At 50.9% G+C, this 21,436-nt stretch overlaps 1 protein-coding gene across 1 annotated transcript in view; it reads left to right on the top strand.

Annotated features, from left to right (window-relative positions):
- Positions 1 to 21,436, top strand: part of MYO18B (myosin XVIIIB) — a 227,310-nt gene that overhangs the window by 14,441 nt on the left and 191,433 nt on the right. Inside the window, exons 8-11 of the mRNA XM_078060114.1 lie at positions 653 to 795; positions 1,610 to 1,710; positions 2,042 to 2,105; positions 12,625 to 12,769. Coding sequence (XP_077916240.1) covers positions 653 to 795; positions 1,610 to 1,710; positions 2,042 to 2,105; positions 12,625 to 12,769 — 453 coding nt within the window. The remainder of the gene's footprint in view (positions 1 to 652; positions 796 to 1,609; positions 1,711 to 2,041; positions 2,106 to 12,624; positions 12,770 to 21,436) is intronic.

Raw genomic sequence — 21,436 nt, 5'->3', positions numbered from 1 at the left:
TTAGGTAACTAAGCCGAGGCAGAGCCCATATTCAAATCCCCTTAAGTACTGTGTGTGCTACTGCCTATTGGGGTTATCCCAAAGTTTAGCCATCAGCGGCTCTTCACCTGGCCCATAGTAGGGGCTGGGGATAAAATGGGGAGAGGCACCAGTCTTGGCACTCTCAAAATGTAGTTCTGCTGTGAGTGCGTGCGTTGGAGGGTGGGAGTCAGGATAGGCTGTATCCAGGTGCCTGCACAGTGCCTAGCGCATAGTAGGTGCCCAATAACTAGTTGTGGAGAGGCTGCAGGGCTTTTCAAGACTGCTGCTACCCCGTGAGCTCCCTCAGAGCAGGTCTGAGAATGTTCAGGCCCTGCACTCCTGCCTCAGGCTCAGAAGGCCCCTGTCATCGGACTGTATCTGTCCTGGCCCCGTGTGTCTCCCCTTCTTGACTCAGTCTTGCTGCCCCTGCATCCTGCTTGCAGGACACAGCGGGGCAGCAGTGAAATGTGTGTAGTTTAGTGCTGAGCTGGGGAGGTGGTGGAGAGCCTGCTGGGGCTTGGGCCCAGATGGGCCTGGACCGGTGCAGCCTCCAGTGGGGAAGGTCATCCTGTGAGAGGTGGGGTGGCAGCTCCTGGGTCATGGGTGATGCCCTGCCTCATGCCTCCAACAGTGGAGAAGATCCGAGCTACCTTCACCATCCTCCGGGCTTTTGGTTCCGTGTCCACGGGCCACAGCTGCAATGCCACCCGGGTCACCATGGTGATGTCACTGGACTTCAATGCCACGGGGCGAGTCATGGCCGCTCAGCTCCAGGTGGGTGCTCTGGGCGGATGGGAGCGGAAGGCCCTTGGGGCTGCAGTGTCCCCAGTCCCACCCAGCAGAGGCCACGCCTCCACCTGGGACCCTGGAATGTATCTCAATGGTTGTGGCCCCCAGCTCCTCCCCACCTCGCTCAGCACCCCGGAGCATCACCGGCCTGTCTGCACCTCCGAATGTCGCAGGGATGAAATATTCATGGGTAAATATGTAACTCAGCCTCTCATTAGCTGGGTCTTAAAAGCGTAAGCTGAAATTAAACAGACGCTCGCCAGCCTTCTGCGGCCCCGCTGCGTGTAACCAACACATGGCCTGTTTGTTCCTATCTCCATGATCACCCGTGCCTCTCTCCCCTTCCCACCTCAAACATGCTGTTTGAGCAGAAAATAGGATTAGTTTATTAGAAGGGTGGTTTGTACGCCGAGCTGGGATAATATCCAGGCTCAAAGAAAACTCATCAGTGCCAAATAAGTCCCTTTTCTGTCCTGGCCCTGCCATTCCCCCATTAATCACCACTTGGGTCAGGTTAGTAAGCTTCTGTTAAATATGAATATGTTGGAGATTGGCTCCATTTAATTATTATTATTTTTGGATGCTTTCATCGGAAAGAGTCTATTGCAGTAGTTGAGTCCCTGGACGGGCTCTGAATCAGTGGGATAAAGGACGGTGCAGGTTCTATACGGAGGTGTCCGATGGAGTGCGGACCTGAGCTGTTGCCCCCAAGAGTGCATTGGGACAGAGGGGCGCCCCGACGGGGCCGCCAGCAGGTGTACCCCGGGGGCTGATCATGTCCCGTCTGTTCCCGTTGCAGACGATGCTTTTGGAGAAGAGCCGCGTGGCCCGGCAGCCAGAAGGGGAAGGCAATTTTGAGATTTTCTCCCAGATGCTAGCGGGGTTGGACCTGGATCTCAGGTGAGTGACAGAACTAAGCAGACGGCAAGGACTCATTCAGGTCGGCTGTTCAGATATGACCGTGGAGTACGTTCGCGCAGAGGGCCTGGAGTAACACCCGCTCCCCTGGGTGTATGTAGTGATTCTTCGTGCCAGGGTTTCCTGGCATTTAGGAAGGGTCACGGAAGGGCAGGGAGTGCAGAATATTCCAGAAATGGGACTAGGGCCTGGGGCAGGCGCTGGGGCCATCCGGGCCATGGCGGGGAGCCCTCTGCCATGAGGACCACATGCTCTGCCAGGCCTCTGGTGTGGGCAGCCCCTCCCTGACTTCCAGTCTCTTCTCTGCTTCCAGGACAGAGCTATACCTGCACCAGATGGCAGACAGCAGCTCCTTCGGCATGGGTGTATGGCCTAAGGTAAGGGGGGGTCCTTCGGGGGGGTGTGCGGATGTCTGTGTCCCCACGGCCAGGATGGGAGCGTGATGGAGGGGCTCCCTGTGTGACTCTTCTCCTTTGCCAGTGGGGTACATGGTTGGCAAGGACGGGTCGTGTGGGGGCCTGGGCTGGTAGGGTAACTGACTTGTACACATAAGGGGGACCAGAAGGCGGTATATGGAGAGGTAAGCATGCGCGCTCTGGGCTCAAACCCTGGCTCTGACACTTATTAAATACATGTTCCAACCTCTCTGAACACTTGTCTCCTCTTCAGTCAAATAATGCGAATGGTAGTATCTGTCTCATCGGGTCGGGGTGAAGGGTAAATGAAATGATGTGCATGAAGTGCGGAGCACGGGGCTTGGCCTAGATCCATCAATCAGGTACTCTTAGTAGATATTATTGGTGACTCACATGGGTAGGGGCAGTCAGAGCTTGCTTCCTGGAAAATGTGCTCTGTGAGTAGGACCTGGAGAGATGGTGGTCACTTGTTTAAAAAAAAGTAAGGTGTTGACTTGTTTGTTTATTCTTTTATTCATTTGTTTATATCTTAACAATTTTTTTTCTGAGTCGCCCCCCACCCTACTACATCCACCAGCTCCTGTGCCAAGCTTGTGCCAAGTGCTGGGATTATGGTCTCCGTTCATGAATTTTTACTCTATCCGGAGAGATGGATGCACGTATTAATGCAGTCGTGTGAGATACAAATATGCCAGATGTTGCCCAAGATGCTGTGGGCACCAGAGGGTAGTTGAAAGAGCTACTTGGTCTCAGTCAGAGAAGGGACATTTGATGGGGTTTTGAGGAATGAATAGGAGTTCACCACATAGGGGAGGTTAGATAATTTCCACGCCAAAGCCTTTTTAACAAAGATACGATCTGGGAAATAAATAGTGCTGGAATAATGGGGAATCCTCATGTCAAAAATGGATTTCAATCCACAACCTCACACCAAACACAGAAGTGAACAAAGAATGGATTGTAGGGCCAAATGTAAAACTTAAAGCCATACAATTTCTAGAAGAAAACAAGGGGAAATTTTCTCTAGCTTTGTTTCGGGTAAAGGTTTCTTAAATATGCCACCAAATACACAGTCCATAAGAAGACAAATAGATAAACTGTATTTCATCAAAATTAAGAACTTCTGTTCTTTGAAAGGTACAGTTAATATGAAAATACAAGCCACGAACTGGGAATAAATATTTTGAAATCACACAGCTGATACAGTATTTGAATCCAGAATATGAGAGATGACTGTCTAAACACATAGATACAACCTGATAAAAAAGATGGGCAAAAGATTTCAATGTACATTTTGCCAAAGAAGACACACGGATGGTCGATACGCACATGGAAATAGGCTCTACGTTACTAGTCGTTAAAGGAATTCAAACTAAAACCACGATACGCTGCCGCTGCACAATCATGAGAATGTGTGCATTTTAAAAGATTGATCATACCAAGTGCTGGTGAGAATTTGGGGCAGCTGGTACTCTCCCACATTGCTGGTGGGGCTGTGAAAAGTATCACTGTTTAGGAAAACAGTCTCTTAAAAAAGCAAAACCTACACTTTCTGCACAATGCACTAGTCTACTCCTAGGTATTTATGCAGGAAAATAAAAGTGCGTGTCCAGACGAAGGTTTTGACGCGAGAGTTCTTGGCAGTTTTATTTGTAGCAGCCCAAACCTAGCAATGCCTAATAACCGGTGAGGGGCTGCTGGGTGTCGATGAAGATAGTAGACGAGTCAGCCATAAAAATGAATGTGCAACTGGCATATCTGAGAACATGCCGGCTCTCAAAATAATTATGCTGAGTGAAAAATCTCCAGTGAGGGGCACCTGGGTGGCTCAGTCGGTTAAGCATCATGATCCCGGGGTCCTAGGATCGAGTCCCACATCAGGCTCTCTGCTCGGCGGGGAGCCTGCTTCTCCCTCTGCCTGCCCCTCCCCCCTGCTTGTGCTCCCTTGCTCTCACGAATAAGTGGATAAAATCTTTTTAAAAGAAAAATCTCCGATGAAAGAGAGAATAACTGTATGATCCCATGTATGTGAAACTCTACGAATTGCAGACTGACCAGCAGTGATAGAAAATAGGGCAGTGGTTGCCTGGGCATTGGATGGGGGCAGGAGGAGGGGAGAAGGGATGATAAAAGGGAACTTTTGGGGGGGGTGATGGATATGTTCACCATCTTTATTGTGGTTATAGTTTCATGCGTATCAGATTATACCTTTTAAAGATGAGTAGTTTATCCTTTGTCAATTACATGTTAATGAAGCTGTCTACACACACACACACACACACACACACACACACACACACACACTGCTGGGTACTCTCCACAGAGTTAAGGATTCAGCAGGTCTGGGGCAGGGACTGAGAACCTGTATTCCTCCCAAGTTCCCAGGTGATGCTCCTGCAGCTGCTGGTTCAGGGACCCCCCACCACCACCACCAAGGACCGCTGACATGGAGCTGATTTTTGCAGTAGGAGTAAGATGATGCAGCTATTCTATCTTTAAATTCTGGGGGCTAATCCACTCTTCTTCCAACACCCCGTTTCGCTGGCAGGCATCCACAATATGGTTTTCTTCCAGACCCTTTCTCCCTATGACTGGACCCCTGACTTTGACCGTGACCTCACGGGATGAGAGACTATCCCAAGCACTGGGCTTTCCCGTTGGTGTTAATGAAGTCTGGCCAACTGTATCCATTTGAGTGTGCGAGAGGATTGTTTTTGAGGAGAAGAGCCCCAGCCTGTTCCTTGTGAGCTTTCCCCAGCCTGACTTTTTGTTAACAGTCTGCACACAGGAATGGGTCACAGCGGGAATCCGTGTCAGGCAGGCTTTTGAAGTAGATTTCTTTTTGTGTGTGTGTTTCTGGGGGGTGTTTTCTTGAGACCAGTTGATTTGTGGGGAACTGGTAGGGTGTTCCTTTGTTCTCTCTCTGCTATTTGGCAGGTATCCAGGGAAACTTTCCTCAGTGTTCTAAGAACAAAAATAAAGTCTGAAAGCTCACTGCTCTTTGATCCCAGCCTGGGGTAGTTTTCTGGGGCTGGGTGGTCCCAGTACTGTCTCAGTAAGGGCATGTGGTGGTCCGGAAATACCCCCAAGAATGGGAGTTGCTAAATACAAGCTCCCCAAGTTCCCAGATTGAGCACACAAACGTACAGGATGCCCAGAACTTCATCTTGTAAGGGATCTAATGTACAGCATGGTGACTATAGTTCATAATTGTGTTTATCGCATACGTCAAATTTCTTAGGAGAGTGGATCTTAAGTGTTCTCACCACACAACAAAAAATAGTAACTGTGAAGTGACAGATGTCTTAATTAACTTCATTGTGGCAGTCATTTCAGAACGTGTACCTAGATCAAATCATCACATTGTTGTACACCCAAAATATACAATTTTTATCTGTCAATAATAACTCAGTAAAACTAAAAAAAAATACCCCACAGGATGACTGGTTAAATTTGAATTTCAGATAAACATGGAATAATTTTTTAAGTATAATTATGCCCCAAATATTGCATGGGGAGGCATGGAGGGTTGGAGTCATATCAGAGAAGGCTGCCTGGAGGAGGTGAGCTGGACAGTGAAGTTGGACAGGGGCAGTGAGGCCAGCATTCCTGCTCTACCAGATATTGCAGGGAAATATACTAAAACGTTACCCATCGTTTATCAGAGATTCAAATTGAACTATATGTCCTGCATTTCGTCTGGCAATTCTACGGCCCAGTTCATCCCTGGCTGAGCCTTCCTCCTCCTCCTAGCCAGTCCTGCTGACTTGGATCAGTTCTGCTCTGACTTCATCTGTAAACGTGGCTTTCATTGTTCCCTGAGAATTCACGGATGACGGTGGTTAAGAAATGGGTTCTGGAGTCTGACAAATCCAGGTTCAAATTCCAGTACCAGATGGGAGGCCTTAAGCAGGGTGACTTCATTTGCCTGGGCCTCGGTTTCCTCAAAGGTAAAACTGGGATGCTAATAGCCCCCCCTTGCCCCCAAGTTAAATGAAATGAAACCCACCAAGTGCTTGGACACTCAGCTCTTATTATCATGATTATGATAATGACTCATTATTGCCTTGTATGACAGCATGGGACTTTTGTCTCATTAGTCTTTACTCTATCCTCTAGTTTATATTCTTAATATTTATTTTTAGGGGCACCTCCATGGCTCAGTTGGTGGAGCATGTGACTCTTGATCTCGGGGTCATGAGTTTGAGCCCCACGCTGGGTGTAGAGATTACTTTAAAAATATATATACACACTATATACATACACAGCAATATCCTATATATATAAAATATATATAATTTATTTTTTAAAAATTCATTAATGCATACTTCCTGTGGAAAAAATCAGAAAAAAAGCATACAGACAAAACCAAAATGAAATCACATACACTCACACAAACCAAAACACAGGCGTTTGTAACTTCGCCTTCTGGAGACATCCATTGGTAACATGTTTACAGATCTGCTCTCAGCATTTTTTCTATGAGTATTTTATACAGTTTGTAACAAACTGGATGTCACGAAAACTTTCACAAACAATATATTTAATGACCAGACAGACATTCAGACGGGAGTCAGGATTCCCCGCACCATTTCCCTAATGTTGTCCATTTACTGAAAAGGTTCTAAACCCTTTTTGTAGTTCTTAATAATGAGATGATAAATATCTTTGTGCATCCATCCTGGGCCTCTGTACCAGTGTTACCATCCCCTGCTTCCCAGCCCCTTGTCCAGGGAGAGACCTCCTGTTAATGCTTGTGTGTGTGTGTGTGTGTGTATGTGTGTGTGTGATCTTGTTGATAACAATCTCTCATCCTGTTTCACAATGTTTGCTTGCTTATTGTCTGTCTCCCCACCATCCTAAGGTTCTGTGTTCTCTTCCCTGCTTGTGTATTTTACAAGGCCTAGCACTGAGCCGGGCACACAGCAATGAACGTTTGTTGAGTGAATAAACGAACGAGCAGGCCCCACTCACCACCACTTGGCTAAAATCTCATCTTTTCAATTTTCTCAATTTTGCGGCCGTGGTAGGCAGAACTATATTAATTGCACCTTAATTTATCCCGCTGTGTCATCAAAGGCATTTCCTGGGGCTTTGGGGATCTCGTGTCTCTCTTTGGATCCATTGCCTGCGTCCTGGGAGCTGGGGTGGTTGCTGGGAATCCCAGAGGAGCCGGGAGAAGGGAATTCGAGAGTTTGGGGGTCTCCTTCCTCAGCCAGCCTGGCTCTGGGGTCCTGGAGCATGGGATTAGTAGCACCATGGGCCTGGCGCAGTGGGTGGATAAACTCTACCTCAGCGTCAATGGCTCTGATTCAGGGACACTAACCGGCAGCTCGTTGACATTGACTCATCAGTGGATATTTATTGATCTCATCGCGTCCCAGGCACTGCCACAGAGTTTTGGAGGCGGGTGGGAGCCGCCACGGCCACATCTTTGAAGCAGATCCTTCGAAGTCAGAATGACAAGTGCTGGAATCAGAGGTGTGTGTCAGTTGAGGCCAGGCTGGGAGGGGTAGAGGTGTATCAAGGAAGGCTGCCTGGAGGAGGTGAGCATGAGCTGGTCTGTTGGTGCACTGAGTGAGGTCGGACAGGGGCAATGAGGCCAGCATTCCTGCTCCACTGAGCGCCTGAGGCAAAGGGGAAGGTGGAGTGTGGCTGCAGAGCCCAGGATGAGGCCCGGGGCCATCAGCTGGAGCAGGGCCCTGGGCCGGAAGCACTGAGCCCTGAGGGATGGTGCTGCCCCCCGGTGGCTGCCTCCGCTCACTGACTGTCAGTCCCAGCTCCTGGTCCCTGCCCTGTGCCCTTGCTGCCTTCCACTTTCAGCTTTTAAATGGGACTTATTTGAGATCTGTCAGGGCACCGGGACACATTTGAAATCACAAAGCTTTCATATTATTTTCTTCTTCTCTGTAATTTATTTTTCTGCAACCTAGCCTGATTTTTTTTTTTAAGTGCCCAGCAGCAGTGATAATAATCATCATCTTTGCCTCCCAGCAGTTTGCTTCTGGCTTTTACCTTCCAGGCTTTGACCCGAGGCACATTTATTTTTTATGACCCAGTTGTCAACTGTGGAGGAATGATCTCCAAATGGGAAGATGGGGGATCCATGCATTCTTGCTGGGGGCTCTGCCCAGAGCCTTCGCTTCCTTAATCCTCCTAATGGTCCTCTGAGCAAAGGGATTTTTATCACATCTGGTTTTCAGGAGCAGTAACCAGGCTCAGAGAGGTGAAGTCACTTGCCTAAGAGCACACAGCTTGGAAGTGGTAGAGGCAGGGCTGGACCTGTCCCCAAATCTGGCACTATAGCCCGTCCCCCTCTGTCACCTCAATCCAGTGTTGTGGCTGAAGACCATGTGCTCTGGGGTTCACTGTGCACTCTGGGGTCATTTATCCTCTCTTGGACTCAGTGTTCGCACCTGCGGAATGGGTAGAGCCACACCCAGCTCCCTGGTCTGCTCCTAGCAGTGGGGGCCCAGTAGAGTATCTGGCAAGCAGTGAATTTTCTCCTCCCCAGTTGGGTGACTTTGGACAAGGGCCTAACCCTCTCTGAGCCTCAGTTTCCTCCTCTGTCAGCAGGAGACACCCACACCTACCTCACAGAGTATAAGTACCTAGTGCAGTGTAGCAAGTGCTCAATTCATGTTTCCTCTTCTCCCTCCTTAAATGGACTCCCAGTGCCCAGGGAGGATGTGAGCATGGGGCAGAACGGCTCAGGTATGGGGAGCTCCAGGCTGACACCTGTCCTGCCCTCCCCACGTTCTCTAGGAGGTTCACCCACCTGTGTGGGCACCGATATTTCTTGTGCAAGTGAACTGAGCCCACTTTCAGCATTTTCCTCCTAGAGCCCGCCTCAGGGAGAAGGTGCTCATGTGCCGCTTTCTCTCGGCCAGGGAGGCCTCCAGTAGCCACAGCTCCCTCAGAGAGCAGCTCCCAGCTGCAAACCGGGGCTCCCCACTGCCCGTCTTTCGGGGGGAGACGGGCCTGCACGACCCACCTGAGGGTTCTCGGCACCCAAGCACCACGCTCCCTCCCCCCAGCCCCGTGCCCTTCTGCTTGGAGACTCTTCCTGTCCTGCCCCCCCCAGTCCCCATGTCCCCTGGCTTATTCTGTTTGCTTCATGCACCACTACTTCCAGGAAGCCTCTGACTCTCCCCAGAGTCTCCCGCCCGTCCATCCCCCTGCAGTCACTCCGGCTGTCATTCGGTTTGCACATCTGTCCCCCTCATTGGCCTGGGAGCCTCTCAAGGGCAGGACCATGCCCAGTTCACATTCCATGGGGTGCTGGGCGTGCACTTGGGCAGCAGTGGGGGAGGGTGTCCAGGAAAGCAGAACAGCCTGGGTCAAGGCACCACGGGAGAGACGCAGCGGTGCACCGGGACCAGCATTTATTAGGCACCACTGTGTGCCGGGGCACTATGCTGGGTGCTTTACATGACTCATTTATTCTCACAGTGGCCCTGGGAGGACGGTGGGCTACGGTTTCTGTTCTACAGAAGTGGAAACTGAGCCCCAGGGCAAGGGCCAGAGATCTGTACAAAGTCACTCTGCTGGGAGCAGAGAGTCCAGGGGACGGCCAGCTCTGTCTGACTCCAAATCCAAACCTGGCCACTCTCTGCATTGAAGGAATCTCCTGGGCACTCTAAGCACAGCCAGGTCTAATGTGGAGAGGGCATTCTGGATTTTTTTTTTCCCCCTCACTAAATTACCTGCAGTCTTTGGTTGACCTTGAGTCTTTGCCTCAGATAAACTCTGGGCATGGTGTGAGTTGGCTTTCTTTTTTCATTATTTTATTTTATTTTTATTTATATATTTGAGAGAGAGAGAGAGAAAGCACAAGCAGGAGGAGGGACAGAGGGAGAGAGGGAGAGGGAGAAGCAGACTCCCCACCCAGCAGGGAGCCCGACCCAGGGCTCGATCTCAGGACCCTGGAATCATGACCTGAGTCAAAGGCAGATGCTTAACAGATTGAGCCACCGAGGCGCCCCTAATTTTTTTTTAATTGAGGTGAGACATAAAGTGTATAAAGCACACAAATTTTAAGCCTCCAACTCAGCGATGATTATCTTCTTAACCACACCTGTAGCCACACCCCAGATCGACACCTAGAACATTCCTCATTCTGACAAAGGCTCCATCGAGTCTCTCTGCCGGCAGGTGTGTCCCTCCCGTCCCAGAGTCATCACCTGACTTGTCTTACCAGAGGCTAGTTTGGCCCGTGTTGAACCTCGCAGAGATGGGAGTCCCAGGGTGCAGAGTCTTTGGTATCTGGCTCCTCTGGCTCAGCCCGGGTCTGTGGGATTCAGGCGTGTGGTCGCACCCACCAGCGGCTCATTCTCGTTCATTGCTGAGTGATCCTCCAACACCGTGCCCCGGCTACACGGCCCTTTGTTTATTCCTTCTCCTGTGCATAGACATTTGGGCTGTGACTTGACGTAGTCCACTAATTTCACTGATCTCTCCGTGCGCCACTGGGATGCAAGGAGTGGCTTGCACCCCAGCACTGGGCAGAGGTGTTTGGTTCCCTGGAAATTCAAGGAACTGTAAACATCTTCCTGATCCTAATGGTTCGGATCAGAAACATAGACATTTGTCTCTCTCTATTTTCTGTTGCAACAGAGCCGTGGGTGGGGGAGGGGGCAGGGAGGGGGGGCAGGGAGAGGAAGAGAAACAGATGAAGCTTTAGGGGAAGTTTCTCCTTCTCTTCACATGAGCTCAGTGGCAGATGATGGAGTCCGCCTGTAATTTAAAGTCAAATGCTCAGAGCTGACAGTGGGAACGATAGTAAATGTGTTGCCACTGTCCTTTTGGTGTCCTTTCACTGCTACTTTGAAATCTCATAAATAACTGAGAACATGTTGGTCAGATGCCCTCCCTCCCTCCGTGGGCTCCAACGGAGCAGCGGCCGTTGCTAGGCTGAGCTCCTGGTTGCTAGGGATTTTGTGGTCCTGTGGTGGCCCAGAAATATGATGGATCAGTGGCACATGCTTTTGCTATTAATTGAAATATTTTCACAGCGAATTTCTCAATGTCACCGCCTGCTTTGACACCGTCCCAATTGGTCGCTGATCCTTGCAGGCTTCTTTCCTGGTTAGAAGTGGCTTGAATGGAAGGGGACAAGCAGAAAGGACTGGAAATCAGAAAAGCCTGATTCCAGCTCTGCATCTGATACTAATTTGCTGTGTGACCTTGGGCCAGTGTTCTCCCCTCTCTGGGCATACTGGATTCTGCAAAATTCAAGGACCTGCCAGCTTTAACAGCCTACCGTTCATCGCCCACGCTCTGTAAGAGGGCCAAGTGCAAACCAGCTCCTCATTATCTGTTGGTGGATTAGTGACAAAAGAATTCTTGTCCCCAGCTCACTTCCTCTCAGCCCAGCAGGTTTCTGGGCTGAGTCTTCTTGGCCAGATGGTGTGTGCAGGAGTTTCAGACTCATTTTAATATTCAATCCCAAACATAATTGGGATCATAAATCTGAAAAAGAAAAAAACAACACCCTACAACCCATAAACATCAGAACATGTCACTTTCTCGTTCCTCCCGCTTAAAAATCTTGGGTAGTTTCCCATCACTTGCACTGGGAATAGCGAACGGTTGGTTTCCCCTTCAGTTGCTGGGGCAGATCAGTTGGTGTCGGCTGCAAGGGGTGGTGTCCTGAGAAGAATCGGGGACTCACTGGCTTGCAGCGGGCTCTTGATTGATTACTGATGCCTGCCACAGGTGCAGGAGTGTAGACAGGGGTGTGCGTTTGCCAGTCGTGGTTGGCATTTAAAGCCCGTGCCCTTAACATCATGGGTGAGGCCTTCACAATTGGCACCTGCAACCTGCTCAAGCTCTCTCTCTTCTCTGTCAGCCCCGCCTCCAAAAAGATCTGCTTCTGCACCCGCATTCAGAGGCTCACCTGTTGTCTCCTCAGATCTCCTTTGGTCATGTCGTTCCCTCTGCTCATCGGGACTTATTGCATTAAATTGGTCAAATGATGCCTATTCATCTTCCAAATTCAATCTCGGGTTTGTTTCGCCTTCTGTGACCATCTATTTGCCGCTTTTGGGTGGGATTCATTAGCGCCTTCCTGCCTCTGAGATCCCACTGTTCGCCACTCATACCTGGCCCCCGGTTATGTCTCCTTCCACTGCTCCCTTGAGAGGCCCCCCAAGTCAAGTGCTGGGCTTCCTTCGGCTTTGCATCCTCAGGGCCCAGTACCGAGCAGAGCCTCAAAAAAAAAAAAAAAAAAAAAACAACAAATCTCCCGAATGAACACATGGATGAATAAAAATCGCAGCGCATTCCAAAGTCGGATAGAAACGATTTCTAGAACTTTCCCTACAGTTGGAGCCCTGGGTGTCAAGCAAGCACAGCCTAGTTGTGAGTCATTTACTGCGCTAATAAAGCGACCGCACGTTTCCCCCAAGGGTGAGCCCTGAGTCAGTGCTTCGCCTTTTCTCCACCCTCACGGCCTCTTCCTCTCTCCCTTCGCTCTCAGCCTGAAGACAAGCAGAAGGCGGCGGCCGCCTTTGCCCAACTCCGCTGCGCCATGGAGACACTGGGCATTTCAGAGGGCGAGCAGCGAGCCATTTGGAGGGTGTTGGCAGCCATCTACCACCTCGGCGCGGCGGGGGCCTGCAAAGGTACGTGCTTCCTGCCCAGCTCACCTGTGCCAGCAGCTGTCTGCGGCGGCAGCTGCCACCACGAGGAGGGACAGGATCAATCTGTCATCTGCGTCGCTGGGCCTGTTCTCTGGGAGGCTGCAGGACCGGGTGCAGTGAGATGGAAATGGGGCCGGGGTTTTTCAAGGAAACCTTGTAGACGGAGATATTCTCCATCTGTGCGGTCCCGAACCAGCCCCGAGCAGCATGGGGCTATTGAGCCCCTGACATGCAGCTAGCGCAACTGAGGGGTGGAATGTTTAATTGCATTACATTTTCATTAACATGAATTTAAATAGCCGTATGTAACTGGCAGCCACAGCGTTGAGCATGGAAGCTCCAGAACACCTGAGAGATAGCTGGGTGCAAGCAATAAAGGTGCTGTGTTTCTACCTAGGCATCTTGGAGATGCTCCCCCACCTTACGTGCTGAAGCTTACGCAGCCATCCTTCTCCTCCTGAGTCTGCTCCCTGCCCTGAGTTGTCTGTTTACTGAGCATCCCTACTTCAGCTTGGTTTCCCAAGTGGTTCTGGTCTTCCCTCTTGCCCTCACCCCTCCCTAGCCGATCATTATTCATCTTGCCCTGTAGAGGATCTCTGTGACATTTCTGTCCTTGTTCCTTGTTTCTCTAGTCTTACTGTTCGCCAGTCTTTTTTTTTTTTTTTTTGCTTGGACTGTTACAGTAGTCTCATTGCTAATGTCTACATTCTTCCCTCAGTCCATCTTCGTTGTGACCCCTGGGCTCTTTTCTAAAAACTATAGGCCTATTGTGCCATCCCCTGCTTAGAATCTTCCCGAGGCTCTCTCTTGCCTGCTAACTCAACTAAAATTCCTTGACTCGGCATTCAAGTCTCCTCACTTCCCTAACCACTTTCTTTGGTCTCTTTTGGCGCCGTAAAAGGTCCCAGGGAGACATCAAGAGTAGCATGGCTCCTGCCTTCATGAGGATCATGGTGTCTTGTATCGCGATTGGGTCCTTGTCTAGCTCTTTCTAGTAGGGAGTGAATTCCTTGCGGCCTGGGACATGGAGTTGGGATTTACGTGTTGAATGAATATGTGTGAATTGAGGTCTGTCCTCTGGGGCTGTGTGCCGACTCTGGCTGACATTCTGGGTCATCTGTATGCGGGCAGCAGACTTCTGGAATATGCTGGCACATCATTCCTGCCATCCCCACACTCCTGGGCCTTGGGGTCTATTCTTTCAATTCTCGTACATGTGAGCTGCATGTATTGGCCCACTGATTTGATTTTGGAAATTTCTAGAAGTTATGCTGAGTCAGAAATAAGTAAGGTAGGGATCCCCCAGTTGGTCCAAATAAGGACAGACATGATTGACTCGGCAAAGGCGAAAAATCAAATGCCACTTGCCTTTCCAAAAATCAGTTGTGGGCCATGCTCAACACGTTGCCTACTAGGGCATCACTACCATTTTGCCTGTGGGACTGTAGGGTCTCTCTCTCAGCTTCCTTGTCACCAAGACCAACGTGGGTCATGCACACCGTAGTGTGAGAACATGGCCCCATCTCCAACCTGAGCTGCCTTTCTTTCCCTACAAAACTCTAATCATCTAGTAAAATCTCTACCTCTGCAATTGGCTTTGTCCCCAGGAAGGGTCAGCAAACTATGGCTTATAGGGCTAAATTCAGTCTGCTGTCTGCTTTTGGACAGCAATAAGCTAAAAATAGTTTTTATATTTCAATTAGATGAATATCTATCTATCTATCTATCTATCTATCTATCTATCTATCCATCTTCTACCTACCTATCTGTAAAATTTGGGGGTGTGTGAAAATTCTATGGTATTCAAATTAGAGTATCCATAATTAAAATTTTATTGGAACATGGTCATGCCCCTCATTTACATGTCTCTGGCTACATTCCTGCCACAATGGCTGAGTTGAGGAGTTGAGACAAAGATGGTGTGGCCTGCAAAGCCTCAAATAATTACTATTATATAGCCCTTTACAGAAGAAGCTCACCCAGCCCAATCCTGCACCAACCCATGCAAGATCACAGCAACTGGGGGGCTTCGTGCCTCCGAAGTGCCTAAATGTTTGATTTGCTCTGAAAAAACTCCTCCATCCCCCTTAGACCCGGCCATGCCAGAGCGAGGATGTTAGGAATCTGTCCCTGCCCCCAACTTGATGTGTGACCTTAAGCAAGTCACCTCTGCCTCTGGTCACAGTTTTATCAGATGTGACATTCTGCTATTGAGCCAGATTCGAGGTTCTTAATCTAGCAAATTTGTTTTCTGACAGTTCTGGAGGCTGAAAGTTCAAGGTCAAGGTGCCGGCAGGGTTGGTTTTGCCTGAGGCCTCTGTCCTGGGCTTGCAGAGGCTTGCCTTCCCGCCGTGTCCTCACTCATGTGTGTGTCTGCGTCCTGATCTCCTCTTCTGATTAGGACAACAATCACATTGGATTAGGGCCCACCCCCAGGACCTCATTTTACCTTAATTATCATGTTAAAGCCTTGATCAACAAATACAGTCACAATTTGAAGTCCTGGGAGTTAGCACTTTAACATACGGATTGGGGAAGACATAATTCAGCCCATAACACATCCCCATCCCTGAGATGAGCCAACATCTACTTTGTGCCCAGACCTGGAAGAGGGAGGGATATGAGGGGCTGTGAAAATTGGGCCCCTTCTTGTGAATTTATCATCTCATAAGGAGACATGAGGCTTCCTACCTGGGACCATCAGCCAGCTTTGTGAGCTGACTGGGTCGAGGGTGGGATTGCAGAGGTCAGAGCAGGAAAGCCATGAAGGTTCAGAGTTGGGACATCCGTGGGCTGGGGATGAGTTGAAGGAAACAAGCCTGTTTTACAGAATGGAAAGCTGAGGCTCTTGGTGCAATTAACCAGGATTGAACACCAGACTCGTCTGAGCTTCGGTGATCTCCTCTTTCAATGGGCAGAGAATGGGATTGATGGGAGGATCAAATGGAATACGGGTGAGGAAGCTAAACTGGACTGGGTCCCCTAAAGCAGACCCTGAGACAAAGATTTGGGTACACGTGTCCTTCTGGGAGGGGATCAGCAGTAGGGGAGGGAGATAGGGAAGGGAAGGCAGGTGGTACTTTAATGAGCACATCACCTCTGGGCAACTGGAAGCCCAGTTCCACTAGGGACCTCTGGGCGATTCTGAGGAACATGGCTCCCAATGGTATTACCCAGGAGACAAGGGAGCCGGGGTATTTATCCACCGCCTCCTCCTTCTCCCTGGTCGAAGGTTGCTCCTGGGAGGCATTAACGCCCGCACTTCCAGCCTGTCCCGAGCTTGAGCTGAGCATGTGCCTGCAGCCAGAGACAGCAGGGACGCACAGACAGGTACCCGCAGTGCCAGACCAGGGACATGCATGGGGTGGCAGGTCTGGGATGGCCAAGGCAAGGGATGGTGGATCGGTCATCAGAAGAGGCTAGCTCGAGGCAATCCTTCAGTAGAAGGCGAGTCTAGGATTTTGTTGTCGAGCCCAGCATAGGTGACTCTCCTCGGGTGGCCCAGCTGGTTGCCTCTCGGCTGCACTGAGCTGACACAGGATTGCCCCCCCCCCCCGCCCCCCTAGACACTCTGCAAGGTCTGCAGATGTGTGGGATCTGCCTCCCGATTTCCACCGTCAACTTCAACCCTCTCTACCTCCAATGCCACAAAACAGGCTAGCAGAGTCCCCTGGCCCACTGACGGGTCACCAGAGGAGTTCGGTACATGGGGTTTCTCTCCCATAGGGCACGTGGGAGGCCCCCTCTGATGTGGGCTCGGGGACCTGCCCCATACGTGGAGCTGCCTGTAACACTAAAAGGGAAAGTCACATTTATAAATATTTTATTAATACATGATTATGGCAATAATTTCTCCCAGCCTCCCCCCCACCCCACCTTATAAATTATTTTAAGAGGAGCTGCCGTCAGTCTGCCTGGGAGGCCTGCCCGATGATTTACTTACTATATATTCTGCTCTGGAAGATTTCATAATAGGTTGCTCTAAAATCAGCTATTAAGAATTTCAAAGTCATATATAAATGTCTTTGCTTTGTGTCATAACAGATCATTTTGAAATATATTAAGAATCATTTCCATTAATCAGGGTTTTTTTTTTTTTTCTCATTAAAATGATGTTCTCCTCTCAGCGCGCCTGGCTTCCTTATTTTGAGAGCCCTGATCTTATTTTTTAAAAACCAGTATCAGTCCCTGTGGGAGATTTTGGGGCTCATAACCGGACTCAGGGTTTCTGAAATGTTAGGGCAACGACAAGAGCCGCCACGAATTATCCGTTTAGTATCTGACCGTTTCAGAATCACTTGTACTTTGATCGTGCCTTTTGATCGGATTCGATTCACGCGGTAATCTGGTGAGGACCAACAGCGCCATGGGCAGGAGTCCGGAGCCAGCCTGCTGGGTGCAAGCTTGGGCTTGGGCTCCCCGAACCTCAGTTTTCCGCTCTATAAAATGGAGCCAATAGAGGCCCTGGCTTGCAGGCTCGTTGTGAGGATTAACTGAGTCAGTGCCCGAAAGTGCGGGGTATAGGACTTGGCTGGTCAAGTGTGGGCTCAGAAGTGTTCGCTGCCATGCATCTCCCTCTGTTGGATTAAAGAACAGAGACTCAGAGAAAGTCTGTATTTTACCTGACATTGCACAGCGAGTATGTGCCAGAGTACTCGGCAGGTCAGGCTCCCTGCAAATATCCCTCCGCTGTCCTCGCCTTTGCAACAGGCCGTGAGGGTTGTCTCCTAATGCGGAACGGATTTGTTTTTCTGGACCCTGGGCTGAGAGCTTCTAGACGTGGTCACTGCAGCCTTAGAACAGCCTGGGAGGGGTGAGGTCTATTATGGTGCCCATCTAACAGATGACGTTGGCCGGAGCTTCGTCCCTATCCCCCAGGGCACACAACTAAAGTCAGAGGTGGGATTTGGACCCAGGTCTGCCCAAGCTCCGAGCCCAAACTTGGGGGACCACACATCTTGCCTCTTGCCTCATGCATTGCTGCCTCTGTCCTCACAGGCTCCCAGAGGGCTGGTGGGGTCACTTTCTCAGCCGGGCTCTCTGAATTGCCTCTGAAGCCAAATGTGGGGGGCTTTCCTTAGGCCAAACAATTCTCTGATTCTCCAGACACCACCTGGGTGTCCCACAATTCAATTCAATTCAATGCTGATGCTGGAGTCCGTGCAGACCTCACAGGTTAAGGGCTCAGTCCCACAGGCCTGCCCGACTTCAGACCCCCGGACCACACATTTGGGCCACCTGTACTTCTGACCGACCAGCTATAAAGCTGGGGGCTTCCCGCCACCCCCTCGGGTTTGATGATTTGCCAGAAAAGCTCACAGAACCCAGGAAGGCACTTTACTTACCTTTATCCATTTATTATAAAGGATACAACCCAGGAACAGCCAAATGCAAGAGATGTGTAGGGCAAGGCATGGGGGAGGGGTTCCTTGCCCTCTCTGGTACGACCCCCACCCCCACCCCCAGCTCCTCAATGTGTTTACCAACCCGGAAGCTCTCAGAATTCTGTAGTTTGGGGTTTTTACAGTGGTTTTATTATTTAGGCATGATTGATGAAGTCCTTGGCCACTGGTGATTGATTACTCAGCCCCCAGCCCCTCTCCCCTCCTCGGATGTCAGGGGGCGAGGCTGAAAGTTCTAAATTTCTAATCATGCCTTGGTCTTCTCAGCGACCAGCCCCTGTCCTGAAGCTACTGAGGAACCCCCCCCACCCCTCCCACCAGACCCCAGCCATTCATTAGTGTGCAAAAAAAGCCCTCCTCACTTCAGAGATGCCAAGGGTTTTAGGAGTTGTGTGCCAGGGACTGGGGACAAAGACCAAATGTGTATTTATCCCAGGTACCAAGCCCGTGCCGCAGCCCCAGACCTGGTGGCCCCATGAAAGACCACTGAGCCCGTGTGGATGGTCCCAGGCTGATGGGGCCCCCGCCCTCAGATCACCACGGGGTCCCACCGTACTCATGGCCTCTGCTTTGTTTGAGCCTTCGGCACCTACATCATACACAGCCCCAGCATCACTCCTTCGGACTACTCTGAGCTTCCTCCTTTGGGGGGGGGGTCATATCCTGTTCTTCCTGAAGCCCCCTCAGGCCCCCTCAGGCCCCTGTGTTCCTGTAGAGCTCTCCCACCATGCCTCTCCCCCACCCCCTTCTCAATCCCGTTGGCCCCTGTGACATGGCACCCTTTATCCTGGGAGGCTGGCTGCCTGTGGGGTGGGGGACCGCCCTGTCACCAGCTGTGCCCTGGGCAGCCTGGAAGTCAGAGGCTTGCCTTCCCCCAGGATGTGGAGGGGAAAGGACACGGGAGTTTTGCCGTCAGCCAGTCCTGGTTCAGATTTCAGCTTGGCCTTTTATCAGCGGGGTGTGACCTTGGCCAAGTTATGGAACCTGCCTGAGCCTCGGATGAGGGAGGGGGAGGGAAGGAGGGAGAAAGGATGTCCTAGAGCTGTCTGGAGGCTCCCTGAAGGTTGTGATGCTAATATGCCCTGACTCTGGGCCACCTCCCGTGGACAGGCAAGGTGGCTGCTGGCTCGGTCAGTTCGTTATAAAGTGACTTGTTTGAAGAAGTCAAACCCAGCTGGCTGTGGGGTCTTAGGAAATGTGTTTTTCTGGTGGCAGAGGGGAGCTCCCCCACTCTGCACCGCATCTCCACCCCCCTTCTGTCTCTCTGCTTGCTGTCCCCTAATGGTCCTTTGGGAAGGCAGTGGGAGGACGTTCTGGGGCTGCCTCCACTTGGCAGCCAGAAAACCCTGGGTGATTCGACATCACGGTTGGTTTGCTGTTAACCAAGGCTCATGGCCTGGGCCATCCCTCGGGAGCCATCAGGAAACCATTCATCCCACCTCGTGTTTTTTCCTTTGGCAAAAAGTGGCCCATGGAACAATTAGCCGGTGCCCGTGTGTTTCGTATGGCAGCAAATGGAGGCTCTCTGGAGCTCACTTGATAAGGACAAAGTGAGGCACAAGGGAAGAGCAGGGGCCCCGGCTTTGAATCCTGGCCTCCCCACCTCCTGGCTGTGGGATTTAACTTGTGCAGTGATTTCCCCTCTCTGGCCTCAGTTTCTGTGTCTGTAAAATGGTAATAAATCCACCTACCTTCTACAGGCATTCGATAGTCAGAGACTGCACGTGTAAGACGTGGCACATGGGAGACGTTCAGCCAACTATGACTTGCTTCTCTGTGCCAAGTACTTGTGTTGCTCGGCGGTCTCTGTTGGCATTTAAGCCGGCCCGTGAGGTGGGCTGGGTGGTAGGTGAGAGCCCCTTTGGTGGGTGAAAAACATAAGCCTTTAAGAGGAGATGCTCCTCGCCAAGGGCTCACAGTGAGCCGTCTGTGCTAATGAAGGGCAGGTTCTGAACCAGAATCCAGGTCTGAACTCACAGTCCGGTGCTCTCTCCACAGCTTAGCAGAAGGTCCTGAGGGCCAAGGACAGTGCAGGCCAGTGCTCAGAGCAGCCAGGAATAATGCAGACCTGGGCTCGCATCTAAGTGGGGACTCCATCCCTTGTTAGCTTGGGGGACTGGCCCGGGTACCGTGCTGCGTAACAAATCAGCCCCAAGCCCCCACGCCTTACACACGGTCATTTTATTATCTCCCGAGGCTTCGGTGGGTCTGCAGTTTGGAGGGGCTCAGCTGGCAGCTCTGGCTGGAGGTCTGTCCCGTGGTTGCAGTCTCATGGTGGCCGGCCCGGAAAGAACAGGGGCTGGAGGAGGCGGGGACTGGCTGGGCATCCCTCTCCTGTGTGGTCTCCGGTCTCCCCACATGGGCTCGTTTGGGCTTCCTCTTGGCATGGCAGCTTCAAGTGCAAGTTCCCAGTGAGCATCCTGGAAGCTGCATCCCCTTTTCGGAGCTGGCCTCAGATATCATGCAGCATCCCTCTGCCATGTTCTATGGGTGATAAGCCTTCGGCAACTTCAAGGGCCAGGGGAACCAGACTCCACCCTTGGAGGGGGGCAGCAACAAGGTTCTAGAACGTGTAGGCGGAGAGATACGGGTGTGGCCCTGTTTTGCCACAGTGGCTTTGAGCAAGTCACTAGCTTTCTGAGGCTCAGTTTTCTGGCCTGTACAATGGGACTGAAAAGAGCAGTGACCTCACAGGTCCGCCATACAGATGGACAGAGATGCTGTATGTCAGGGGCTGAGCCCAGAGCCGGGCACATGGTAAGTTCTGGCTGTTGGAAGTTAGGATACCACAGAGCTTATAGAATCCCACAGCCAAGGCTTCCTAGCTCCCTGCTGAGGTGGCAAGAAGACAGTTCTGCTCCCTATGACTGAGCCACCCAGGCACCCTCTGCTCCCTATTTTTGTTACATCCGCCTCTCCCCTATGAGCTCCTTCTCAGCTCCATCTAATTTCTATCTGTATCTCTGTCCAACCTCCACTCCCTGTCCCTCCATCTGGAAGGTTACCCCGTTAAGCAGAATCAAGGTTGGAGAGCTCAGAATTGAGGCTAAAGGCGTGGGCTCTGGGACCAGGCTGATCCGTGTTCAATCCCTGTTTTCCTGTGTGATCTTGGCCACTCCCTTGACCTCCGAGACTCAGTGTCCTCATCTGTAAATTCGGAATAATAATGGGGCTTACGTCCCAGGGTTCTTGTGAGGCTCACGTCACTTAATCTGAATCTGTGAAGCTCCATCATCGTGGTTATTAA

This window comes from Halichoerus grypus, chromosome 13, assembly GCF_964656455.1.
Source record: "Halichoerus grypus chromosome 13, mHalGry1.hap1.1, whole genome shotgun sequence".
NCBI lineage: Eukaryota > Metazoa > Chordata > Mammalia > Carnivora > Phocidae > Halichoerus > Halichoerus grypus.
Note: the sequence above shows the minus strand (reverse complement) of the source record. Positions and strands in the feature narration are given on the sequence as shown.